Source organism: Drosophila nasuta, chromosome 3 (genome assembly GCF_023558535.2).
Source record: "Drosophila nasuta strain 15112-1781.00 chromosome 3, ASM2355853v1, whole genome shotgun sequence".
NCBI classification, from domain to species: domain Eukaryota; kingdom Metazoa; phylum Arthropoda; class Insecta; order Diptera; family Drosophilidae; genus Drosophila; species Drosophila nasuta.
In genome coordinates, this window is record NC_083457.1 from 40,331,773 (window position 1) to 40,345,194 (window position 13,422).

Here is a 13,422-nt window from a genome sequence, read left to right on the forward strand (position 1 = left end):
TTGGTCAGCAACGAACTGAAGAGGAGCACGCCAACAACGGACTTAAGAACTAAGACAGCAGCCGTTTGCAGACACGAAGAAGTTACCAACTGCGACGGCAGCAGCGGCAGCGACCGCGACGCCGGCGCAGTGCCAGCTTAAAAAGCTCCAACAACTTACCAACAGCAGGCCAAGGCAAAGTCAAAGTCAAGGCAGCAACAACAGCAGCAGCGGCAGTTGGAAGCTTTGCACAGACTTCGTGCCAGTCGACGTCGACGACGACGCTGCGCAAGCGCAGACACGACAAGTGCCGTGGTCTTCGTTGCCATCGTCTTCGTTTTCGTCTTCGTCTTTGTCGTTATCGTATCTGCTGCTGCTGCTGTTGCTGCTCTTGTTGTTGTTGTTGTTATTATTTTCTTGCACTATGTTAATGTGGTCGCTGCTGCGACTGCGTCGTGGCTTTGGCTGCTGCTGTCGTCGTCGTCGTTGTTGTTGTTGTTGCCTTGTGCTTTATTTGTTTCTTTAATTATGAGTGTCAGTTGGGGACAGTTGCAAGCGCAGATTAAAGCAGATAAACATAACCTATACACACACACACACATACACACTTGCACATCTGCAATGTAAACGAATGCGTTTGAATTTTTCACTTTTCTCACTGTGGCAAAATGAACCGATTTTCGTTTCGCTTCCGCAATCGCAATCGTTGGGCAATCGCTTCAATTTCATGTTGCACACTACTCGCTAGTTGCGGCCTGACTGAATCTTCTTCTTGCCTGCCCCTTAGAACAATTCTACTCCAAAAATAAACAAAGCGGCATCGCTAATTGAATAATGCGCTTTGGTGTCTTCTGTTTTGCTCTGTCCTCCCTCCCTTCTCTTCAGACTCATCCTCCTCCTCATCCTCGTGCTGTCCGTTCAGTTGAAAAATTTAAAATTATAATTTAATGGCCTTAAATTGGTCGCTTGGGGTGTAATTTTCGCATTTGAGTTCATTTCGAGCACTCACCAACAGTCGCTGGGCTCAAGAAATTGGCGCAGAAAGAGTGATTTTGTCCGGCTTTGATTGTGACTTTGGGTCGATCGAGAAGTTTGCATATTAATAAGCATATTAGAATCTGAAAATTTGGTAGACATCTTTTTTTTCAATGACATAAATACTAATTGCTTATAAATTTAAACAATTTCAAAGAATTTGGCTAATATTCGATATTATTATTTTTACTTTAACTTATGCAAATTTCATAGATATGTATTTATAAAAAAAAAATTAAAAAAAACAGAAACCAAATATAATTATTAATTACTTATTATTTTTCAATATTTTAAAGGATTATTAATTGCTACTTTGGTAACCTATTTACTTTACTTATTGATTACATATTACATATGACAAATTGTATTAACATTTATAAATATATTTTAAATTTATATATTCTACAAACACTCTTTGTAAGTAAGGTTTTTTCAATTAAATCAACTGTGAAGTATTTTATACCAATACTCTATATTACATAACCACATTTCTCCAATTTAATCTTAATCATAAGCATTTCTTATAAATACAAATTACTTTTTTAACATTTTGAGACTATTATGAAATATGACAACTCATAACATTAATTTCCATATATTTCATCATATGTAATCGTAATATAATAAAACTCATTTACTTCCGCCCACATCTTTGAAACTTTTCACGCTACCCACGCATCCAAAGTATCCAAGCAATCGCCTTCGCACAAAAGCGTAAAGATCTTTTTTTTATATTGTGCCAAGTGGGCACTTGAAAGCGTTGATCTTTTCTGATTTCGTTTTCTTTCTCTCTGATCTTTGCTCAAAAATTGCTTCGATTTTGGTGAGTTTTTCTCGAATAACGCAACAAGACAGAACTTAATTCGAAGATTTATATCGAGCACCGGAAGGCGTAAGACGAAAATTGTGATTGTCTCAAAAAGCACAATAAATAAATACGCAAACTCACACACACACTTATGCAGATACATCAGTATGTGTGTGTATATAAATCGATATAGCATTTGGACAGCGGCATAATTGACGCTGATTGTGGGGGAATGATCTCGAGTTGGGTTGAGGGAACTGTGAATATGCACGACTCGAAATATAATCGACATCTCATCTATCGCAGATTCTAGTCTCCACTTAAGAGAGATGTTTTCTCAATAATGAAGGTCGTTGATTAAGCAATCTTGTTGCTCTCTTCGTTAGCAACTTTCGTGCAAGATATCAACGGAAATTCGTACTTAATGGATTACGATTTAATAAGGCGCTCTGAGATATCTCAAGAAGTTAAAGCTGAAGGTACACCATAAATTATAATTATCATTCGAAGAAATGCAAATTGGAATATATTTGTATATTTCTTAAAAGTTTAGATTCTCTAATTGAGTATTAAATCATATGAGAAATTTATTTAAAAGTTTAGATTAAAAACTGAAAATTAATAAATTTATTTGTTATATACACAATGGAAACACCAATAATATAAATGAAATAATGGTTTTCGGAATTAATAAGTGAACGGCATTCAAATATCAATATAATATGTTTTAAATTTAAAGCTATTTTTCCCAATGTTTTTCAACTAAACTATTTGTATACTATTGTACTATTATAGTATATTGATGGAATATAATAAATTAAAAAGTTTTTAAAGAATATATAATATAACTATTGTATTTATTTCTTTAAGAAAAAAATAATTTATGTCAGATCATGTCTCGTATTCACTTTTAATTATAATAGAAATTTTATAAATTATAAATAATAATATTATAAAATAAACACGTAAGATAGCTACAGTAGAGTGTGCTCGAATATGAGATCCCCTTTACCAATTTGGAATAAAATAAAATCAGTGCGGTATTATTCTTAAGATATACCAAATGATATACCACAAGATACTAAACATATACCGAAGGTCGTGTTTGGTATATCGATTAAGTGATACATTAAAAATATACCATAGATGACAAAATATACCAGATTGTAAAGATTTGTTAGTATTTCCAAACTAAATAAAATAATTTCTTTATATCAGTCTTTTAATATTGCTTTTAATTATAATATAAGTTATATTGTAGGTAGTATTGGGAAGTGAAATAAAAACCATTTATCTAAAATTTTTTGTTAAATTGTAAATTTACTTCACAATCATCTCTTATTTTTATTTAAAATAACAGTTGTATTAGAGTGAATACTATAAAATTGGATAAAAATAGTTAATCTTAAATTTAGAAAATCTGCATAAGACCGTGTGATTTATTGTTAATTTATTTCACATACTTTTTCTAATAGCATCTCTCTCATCTCCTCGCAAATCATTTTTTTCTATTTTCCCAGATCATTATTGCAAAGAGTCGCAAAAAGCCAGCACTTATTTGAAATGTTGTAGTGGCCACTTGTTGCATGTAGTCGCCATGCCACATGCCACATGTGTGTATATATTTCAGCCACAATCACTTTGATCTTGCTGGCCAGATCTCTCCCAATTCTCTTATAGAAACGGTTTGCACTTAATGGGCTTCTCCAAAGCAAATTGCGCTAAAAACCATAAAATTGTTATTAAAGCTTTAACAGAAATAACAAATACCCACACACACACACAAAACACATACATGGTCTCCCCCTCCCACTCCCCTCACTCTGTTTGCTCCTCAGTCTAACATTTCCCGCCCTCCGGTTAGATCTTTCACTAATAAACGGCAGCGCCATCATCATCGCATTGGCGGCACTATTAACAATGAAAAGCAAAAGTAAATCGAAATCAAAGTAGCCTGCAAATGCAATGGAGAAATGGACCCCAACTCCAGCTTGAGCTCCAACTACACAACTACAACCACAACTACAACTACACAAGTGTAGCCCCCAGCAGCTTGGCTGCTAAACAATTGAAAATTGTATTTTTGCTTTTTTTTGTTGTGTTGTTTTTCTTTAACGTTTTTTTTTTCCACTGGCGGCCAACACGTGCCGGGTCTGCAATGTGGGGAGAGTGAAGGAGGAAGGAGGGAGGGGTGGGCATGGTCAAGTGTGCCGGTGTTGGGGCAATGCAGCAACCTGTCGCTGCCACAACAGCAGCAGCCAGTGGCAGTAGCAATGTGTGGCAGAGCCACCGTTAGCTCATATCAGTGAGGCGCACACGTCTGCCCTGCCCCACAAACACATAACACAGCAGCACAACACACAACACACAAGACTCTATGGAGATCTTAAACTTTCATTTATACAATTGTCTTCAAACTGTGCAGCGGCGATTGCCGCCGCCAACTGTGGCCTCACTTTTGTGTTGTGTGCTGCTCCAAAATGAAAGTCGGAACAAAATGGATTTGCTTTTGGAATTTTTGTTCGAAAAAAAAAAACAAAATACATTTGTGTAGTTGCTGCCTCCAACTCCGACTCCAACTTCGACTCCAACTTCGACTTCGACTGCGGTTGCTGTTCATTCGTTATGGGCCACAAGCGTCAAGCATTTGCTTTATTGCAGTTTTCATATGCTTCTGTGCCAAAGGAAAGGCCACGCCGGACGCGACTTGACTTGGGCCCAATATCTCATTAAATCTAAATGGACTTTTTTTTTTGTGTCTTTCGTCGTTCGTCGTCTTCTGCTCAGCTTTTGGCTGTGCTCCGAAAAACTTTCGCTCGACTGTAGGCAGAGCGAGAATCAAGAGTTGCCAAGAGACTTTTGCTGACTCCTTGCTACTTACTACACTGACCTTGCCTCCCCTACCTTGCCGCCTTGCCGCAGCGCGTGGCAACTTATCGACGGCAACGCTCCTCACGATATTCTGCGTAAGTTTGCTTTTGGGGGCCCTTTTTTGTTTTGTGTCTAAAGTGCTGGGTCATTGGCCGAAGGCGGCTGCTGCCCAAAAAGAACCTCAACCTCAACGTTTTTAGTTGTTTTTTTTAAACTGGTTATTATAATTTTCGGTTTCGCAGAATCCACGCAAGCAAAAGCAACAACAACAAAAAAAAAAACAAAAACCTGGCAAAAGCAGCGCCATTAGTTGGCCTCATTCTTGGCCCAGGAAATCTTCTTCAACAACAAGTATGAATAGGAGTTTGAGTTTCGAGTATGAGTGTGAGTGTGAGTATGAGTATGAGTATAGGTAGTATTCAGTACTCAGTACTCAGTAAGCAGCAGCATGCAACAACAGCAGCATTCGCTTCGTGACAAATATGAATATTTCGAAACGGGCCAAGAAGCTCGGCTTGGCTTAACCCCTTACTCCCTCCCCTTCCCCCCTTTTGGGGCAACCATTCGGTTTCGCCACAGAATGCAAGAACGCGGCTGCAACGCGGAAGTATTTAACGTGTTTGTTTGTCCATGCCAATTCTATGCCTGTTGCTGCTTCGACTTCGGCTGCTGCAACTCTTGCCTCAGCTTCAGCCTCAGCTTCAGCTTCAGTTTCAGCGTCTTTCGTGGTCGCATCGTTTCTTGTTGTGTGTTTCGTTTGGTGAAAAGTGTTTTGTATGCAAATCATTGAAATTACATATTATGGCCAGTTGGCAGTCGTAAGTAGCAGTTGGCCTGAAAGTCGCCTGACATGCAGCAGAACACAGGCCACAAAACCGAACCGAACCAAAACAACTAAAGCAACAACAACAACAACAACAGTGCACAACAAAGGCGCATTCAAACGTTTTGCAATCCAAACTCAAAGTAGAAGTCTTCATATGGCCAAAATGCACATGGCCATTTGCTTTGGGTGGGTCTCGCATCTCCGGATGCTCTTTTTGCCTCGGCGGCTGCGGCTCAAAGCATCGGCCAAGTGATATGCCTGGGCACAGCGACAGCTCATAAATTCATTAGAGAATGCCACCAAATGTGGCAGCTGCCACGTATTGACCAAATGCCCACGCATGATCATTGGAACAGCGAACGATCCGCAATTAGAAACCTTTTTAGAACAATTTCTATGCCATTGTTCTCAATAATGTGAATCAATATCAGGAGCAATATTCTAGAGATGTTCATATTTATTTGCAAACTATGCTTAAATGGTATTCAAATTTGAGGATATTCATCCATTGAAAAGTTGATCCTAAATTTCATTTCCTTCATGGAAATGGAAAGCAGTGAAAGAACCGACAAATTCATAACTTATAATGAAACTATTCAAAATTATTAGTACCATTTTCCTTGTGCCGTTTATCTGGATAGTGTGAAACAATTTAGTATATTCTTAATATTCTGGATCATTAATATTAAAAAAAAAAATATTTTCGAACATTTTTTTGTAAAACGAATTTATTATATTTAATACATTACACATGAATCATTGACATGGAGAGTAAATAAATAACTCATAAATACATAGATTCAATTAAATATTCATAATGTTTTATAACATTTTCCTAAAAACCTAACCAGTATGCATATTTAAATATTTTCATTTATTTTGTATTTATTCTTAGAATACTTAATATTAATGTAAATTATTAATTTTAAATACATTAAGTATATTCAGGCACTAAAACTAAATAATTTATATTATTTATTATACTATATACAAGACTTTTTTAAATATGAAGTGCTGAAGTTTGTTATTCTTTTTTTTTCTTATTTTACTTAATTTTGCCGACCTTTAAAGTAACCAATATTGTCACAAATTAAAAACAATTTATTTTTCAATCATTGCAGCTCAATATCAATTTAGATTTTATACCCGCTACCCATAGGGTAGAAGGGTATTATAACTTTGTGCCGGCAGGAAATGTATGTAACAGGTAGAAGGAGGCATCTCCGACCCTATAAAGTATATACAAGTATATTCTTGATCAGCGTCAACAGCCGAGACGATATAGCCATGTCCGTCTGTCCGTCTGTCCGTCTGTGTGTCTGTCCGTCTGTCCGTCTGTCCGTATGAAACACTGGATCTCAGAGACTATAAGAGATAGAGCTATAATTTTTTTTCGACAGCATTTGTTATGTTTGCACGCAGATCAAGTTTGTTTCAAAATTTTGCCACGCCCACTTCCACCCCTGCAAATCAAAAAAATCGAATAACAAGCGTAATTTGAAAGCTAGAGTTGCGAATTTTGGTATAGATAATAATTACTATAGTAGTTATGATTGCGGTTGCAATCAGATAAAAATTGTCGAAGTTATTAAAGAAATACTTTTGTATGGGCAAACACGCCTACTTACTAGGGGTCTTAGTTGGTTTGGCCGACAGTCTGGTATATTGTGCTGTCTATGGTATATTTTGAATACGGTACTTTATCGATATACCAAACATACCGTTTGGTATATTTTTTTTAGTATTTTTTCAGTATATTCGGTATATTTTTAGAAAAATACCGCAAAATATATTTCTTTTATTCAAAATGGGTAGCGGGTATCTCACAGTCGAGTACACTCGACTGTAGCTTTCTCACTTGTTTATCTTTTTTTGGACACCCTTTTGAAAAGAACACAAGCTTGAATGCTTAATTCAAATATGAATTTTTATATTTCTTGTGTAAATTTAAACCTAAACAAATATTAGATATATGTCACCAAATCCATCCAGCATTTTACTTCTTCTTCTTCTTCTTGGCTTCTTCTTCTTCTTCGGCTTTTTTTTGCTCCTCCTTTTTTGTTAGAATTATTAACAATCGGCAGAATATGCCGAGAACGTTGATGTAGAGATCCAATGCATGTTGAACTGCGTCGCGGTTACCCGAACGACATTTCTCCACAATGTTCTGGGTGTGGTATACAATAAATGCGGCCTTGACAAAAACGCCAACATACAATTCAGTAATCTGAACAAAGTATGACTTAAATATCATGTTGAAGAGACTCAGCAACAACATGCAATTGAGGACGCTGAACAGCATGCCACCCAGATATAAAAAACTGCCTTGCTTAGACAAAAGGGCGGCCAATGATAGCGATGCAAAGATCACGAATGTTCCTGTGAGTGCCGTCAAAATAATAGCCGGATTAATGCTAACAATGTGTCCCAAAGGTGGACCAAGTATTTGACCACAGCAAAAGCCCAAAGCGTACAACATTCCCAAGCGTGTGTAATAGTTCTTGCCATCATCATCATAGCAAAGCAGACCTAGAAGGAGTACCACGCCTGCAATTGCCGCCAGCATCCCAAGATCAATGTAATTATTCATTTGAAGTAGGGCACCGCCAACCGCAGCAGCAGTTGTGCTTGCCAGCACCATGTAGACTTTGAAAAGGTGCTGACGTATGTACGGCTCACTGGGGGAAGTAAAAGAGAATAGCAAGGATTATTGATTTAGTACGACCAACTGTTGATGTGGCTCAATACGAAAACAACACATCAGCTCGCTTCAGCGCAGCTGATGCAAATTCCACACATCAATACTATGACTTTGCGTCCAGCTCGAGTGTACTTTGTGACCCAATCTTATTATGTGTGCATACTCACTATCGGTCGTCGAAGCTATTGACGAATCGTTCAAAACGATCGTTTTTTGAGTTTTTAGCTGTATTCGCCATAGGGTTATATTTTTTGTTGCGCACTTGAATACTTCGAAGGGAGAAGTTGTAAATGTGAACTGTGACTATCTGCTCTTTGTTAATTGAACTGATTGATTTTACGACGTTTACTAAAAAAATATATAAATATAAAAATATAAATTCTTTAAAGTTTTCGTATAAATTTAAAGTCAAAAAGAGCTCTCGAAATAACAAATGTGTTAGACGTTATGTGACTATCAGCTCTTTATTTAACTGATTGATTTAACTGATTGATTTAACTGATTGATTTTACGACGTTTACTATGTTACTACGTTAAAAAATATATATTCTTTAAAGTTATCGTATAAATTCAAAGTCGAAAAAAAGCTCTCGAAATAACAAATGTGTTACACGTTAATGAATGCAAACAGGGAAATTGAAGTAAATGGCGAGAAGTTACTATATTGAAAGATTTCAAAGAATAAATAATTGTGTATTTTGCACATACTTCTCTATTGTCCATGCAGATTAATTGTTTATTATTTTGTCGAAATTCCGCAAGTTATTTTGCTAAAGTTTCCCTGACCAAGTTTCGTTTGATGTCGAATTGAATCGATGAGTCGACGTTGAAATTTCGCCAACTTCTTTTTGCGCAAAAAAATCAGAAAAAAACGAAACAAAAATATAAATATAAAAGAAGCAGGTGGTTCTCTCTTGTCAAAAAATCTGAAATTGCTGTTATTTTGTTATTGTTATTGTTATTGTCGATGTTGCTATTGCTGTTTGTTATTGCACATAAAAACAAAACAAGAAAACTGAAAATAAGCAAAAAAAAAAAAAAAGATTCCATGCGCCGTGACAGGCGTGAAGTTTTGGTAAACCCTTCACGGCAATGGATGTGCCTAGAGATCGAGGATGACTTTTAACTTGCAGGGTGAAAATCAAAAGAAAAGAAATTTAATTATAGTTTAATGACAGCACGCAAATAGTCGACAAATGTGAGTATTACAGGTTCGCTTTGGTTTTCAGTCCCAGTCTCAGACCCAGTCTCAGTCTCAGACTCAGTCTCAGTCGCCTTGTGGCGTCTTCCGCCTCTCAATTGTTTTTTTTTTAGGGTTTAGTCTTTTTTTTTTTTGGCCGTCGAAAGTAAAATTTCCAATTGATTTTTGTTGTGCTTTATGTTTTACACGCTTTTCGTTTTTATTATGCGCATTGCGGACACATTTAGCAAAAAGGCAAAGTAAATGCCAACATCATTTGACTATCATGGACACAAGGAGAAATGATGGCACAGCCGAAGCTGAAGTCGCAGTCGCAGTCGGAGTTGCCATCATCATCCCAGAGCCCAGGCAGAGGCAGCAGCAGCACTTTCATCGGCGCTTACGCAGCATGAGATTCAGATCTATTGCCGGTAAAACTCGACTTCAACTCTCCAGCTTCGAATATCCAAATCCCAGAGACTGAGAGAATGAGAGGGAGATAGATAAACCTAAGCCCGCCTGCGACTTATTTGTGCGCCTAGCCTGGCTTCTACCTTGCCCCATTGTTGCGCCGCGGTTTCGTTTTTCATTTTTGAAAGCTCATCGTGCACGAGGTCAATGAAGAGCAGCTCCAGCTTCAGCTCCAACTCAAGCTCCAGCTTCAGTTCAACCTCAGCTCCAGTAAGAGCAGCTGAAAACGCGATTCTGTTGTGTTTTTTTGTTTCTTCTGTTTTTGTACCTTGTCTGCCGGTATCAAAGATTTGCTTTCAACACAGTTTTTGCAACAATGTTTCTCAGAAATATTAACTGAGAACACGCCGAAAAAGCATAGGCTCAACTATATAAATATCCTGTAAGTAACTCAATTAACCAATATATAAAAGATTTAACTTTCATCTTAAGAATCTTAGTAAGCAACTTATATTAAAGTCCATTTATTAAACTCATAAATTAATTAATATTATTTTGAACTTCCTTAAATTATCTGCAATACTTGTTAACAACTTTTTATTTGTAATTATAAAGTTTGTTCACTTATTCACATATTTATAAATATGGTTTAAAAGATTTTTTAAATGTTTGCAATCTTTGAAAGTTATTTTTACATGATCTTAATCTTCTGCAAATATCAAAACAGAAAAAGATCTTTAGTTCGTATTCAAATTGGAAAATAATATTGAATTGAATAATTAAAATTCGGTTAAGTACTTTCAAATTTCAGTGATTTTAAAAGGTTTTGTTTTATAATATATTTTATAATTTAGATTTTGTTTCATATTTATTTATTTATTTATATAATAAAATAAGAGCACAGATCATTTTCACCTTTTCGTATTTAAATTTATTAATATTACAGAAAAACGAATAAATTATAATGTATTTTATTGACCATAATCTTTTTATAAAAAACTTAAATTATTATTATTGTCATTATTAGGAATACAGGACATATTAAATGTAAATTTTTTTTGCAATATTGGAATAAATTTTTAGAACGTCATTCAATATATCATCATCATCATTATCATATATTCCGGGCAATTTAAATGTTATGTGGAGCACTTTTTTATGGAAATAAAAAAATGTATACCATAAAAAATGCACTGCATATAACACATACTTTAGATCAATGTAAAATGATAAAAAAAAAACACTTTTAAAAAGAAACCCATAAATTGTAGTATTTATTTAACTATTCCAATAAATATGCGGAAATTTATTGTATTAAGCGCAATTTATTTCATGAGCATTGTCAAGATTTTTTCGTAGTTAAGCATTTGTGGAAATTATTTTTAGTAAATTCGTCAGTCTTTATATAGTTTAAACTTATTCAAAAAAATACCCTGTACTCGTTTCACACAATGATATATTAAAAGTAATGATTACTTTTGGCCTTTTCGGTTACTTTTCCGGCTCTGTCTCCATCTCTGGCTCTTTTGCTCTGGCTTGGCCTCGGGGCGAGCACTGGACACTTATTGTGTGTGTTGTGGGATTGTAACTGGCATTGGGAGCTTTGCTTGGATATTGACTGCCTGACTGCCTGCTAGGTGTCCCACTCCTCTCTGATCCCTCTCTGCGTCTGTCGCCTACTGGGGACAGTACCTCGAACTCGTAATGATGTGCTAATGATCACTCTGCGCTGTGAATGCTGTTCGCTCGGCAATTAATCTTCTAAATTTGTTCGCCTCGGCGACTTCATTCATTCAATTTTTATATGTTTGTATCTGTGTTACTACTACGTGTGTGTGAGTATGTGTGCTTTGTTAATTGATAGCAAAATTACTCGAAATTGAATGTTTTAGGCACTTTCACTTGTTGGACTCTTGAATGATGCATAGTTACAAACTACACACACTGAAAGAGCCGTTTAAATTGACAGATATTTGTTGTCTAATGACAGTTTTTTTTTTTCTTTCTACTCTTCTCTCTCCTTTTAGTTTTCTGTTATTTTTTGCACAGCAGCAGCAGCAGCAACGGCAGCAGCAAACAACCGAAAGTGTCAGCTGAAATGATAATGATAAATGGTGCTTGATGCCGGAGAAGGTTCGAGTATGGAGAGATGACACCCGAAGGTGTAGGCAGTGTGACTTCGACTTCGACTCACAGCTCCAAATCAGCTTAATGAAATTTCGTTGAGCACTTTGAGTCTCAGTTGATTTAATGCTTACAAAATGTTGGTCAGAAGCTTCAAAATATGAATTAAACTTAATAATTACTTGTGCTAAATTGTATGTTATAAATATAAAATACCAAACATAGTAATTTCTTTAATAGAAATTTTGTATAACTTCTAATGTATATTATTAAAAATATATTAAATTAAGTTTAATAACTATTTGTATTGTATAGAAATAGAATAGAATATCTAAATTTAAATTGCATATTATAAATTTAGATATTTCAAATTAAGTAATTTCCATCTTTAAAAAATTCGTTATGTTAAAAATTAAAATATACTGTAATCCTAGAACCCTAGTACTTTAATGTAGTAACATTTAAAATAGTATTTTAATTATTTAAGTTCTTTTTAAAACAATAGATTTCTTTTCAATTCTATTTTAAAGTTAAGATTTTAAAATAAATACAAATAATTCAAGCTTTTCTAATCTTGTTTTCCACTGAAATTTACATTTTACTTAACATTTTTATATAAACACCAAAGTATTTAAATTTATAGTATAATCTTTTAGTTTTTTTAAATTTGTTTTGACCGAAGTTTAGCATTAACATCACTAAATATAATCTTATTAAATAAGAGTATCAAAAAATTAACAAATTCTACAAAGTGAAAAAGATAAATTTTGTAATTTTATTAAAGAAATATAAAAAAGTCCATATAATAAAATTAAAATTAGTCGAATATACATTTTGTTATTTTTAATTAATAATAATTTATATTTTTTTCTTGAATACCTCTATCTCAATATAATCTCTACTGGATTACTGTATTATAATTTAGTGTAGTATGAATTATATAAATATACAGAGAGAAAATAATCAAGATTAAATAATATGTATCAAATATATTTTATAAAATTATATTTGAAGCATAGATTCGACTTTTATAGCGCTTATTTCTTAAGTAAATATACTAAAACAGCTCTCAAACTTATTTATTTACATTTTTGTAGATTATTTTTGTTCTATATAAGTTATTATGAACTAACTATCTCACATTAAATAATGTCAACAGAAACACATTAAATAATGTCAACAGAAAACGTAAGTAGAAGTTAGCAGAAATTACACCTCAACTATGGGACAGGTGATTAATTATTAAGAATCAATTGCATTACGCTGACTAATGCGAAGGGCAAATGAACTGGCAGGAAAAAAAAGACACGCAATGTCTAGACTTTAATTGTAATTGACAGTCTGGCTGCTTAGTGACTTCAATTAGGTAAATGCTAAATGGCTGTCTGCTTAGCTCATCGTTAGCTAAAGTTGAGTTGTTTAAACAAGATCATAACTGAGAGCTGCTACCGTTAACCGTTAGGTAACACATGTGTTGTTGACTTTTC

At 34.8% G+C, this 13,422-nt stretch overlaps 1 protein-coding gene and 1 long non-coding RNA gene across 2 annotated transcripts; one reads left to right on the forward strand and one right to left on the reverse strand.

Annotated features, from left to right (window-relative positions):
- Positions 1-7,420: 7,420 nt before the first annotated feature.
- LOC132793028 (bax inhibitor 1-like) lies at positions 7,421-8,704 on the reverse strand. The gene is made up of 2 exons (XM_060802617.1): positions 8,388-8,704; positions 7,421-8,197 (listed from the first exon to the last, which is right to left on the reverse strand). Exons 1-2 carry the CDS (start codon positions 8,456-8,458, stop codon positions 7,516-7,518), a joined length of 753 nt encoding a protein of 250 aa, XP_060658600.1. The 5' UTR covers positions 8,459-8,704; the 3' UTR covers positions 7,421-7,515.
- Positions 8,705-9,169: 465 nt separating this feature from the next.
- LOC132791917 (uncharacterized) lies at positions 9,170-12,149 on the forward strand. The gene is made up of 3 exons (XR_009632946.1): positions 9,170-9,418; positions 9,649-10,253; positions 11,839-12,149. It is a non-coding gene; the product is annotated as an uncharacterized LOC132791917 (long non-coding RNA).
- The last annotated feature ends 1,273 nt before the right edge of the window (positions 12,150-13,422 follow it).

Coding starts and splice junctions, on each gene's coding strand:
- LOC132793028 (XM_060802617.1), bottom strand. CDS start 8,458: ATGGCGAATACAGCTAAAAACTCAAAAAACGATCGTTTTGAACGATTC. Junction 8,198..8,387: donor AATAGCTTCGACGACCGATA/GTGAGTATGCAC, acceptor TACTTCCCCCAG/TGAGCCGTACATACGTCAGC.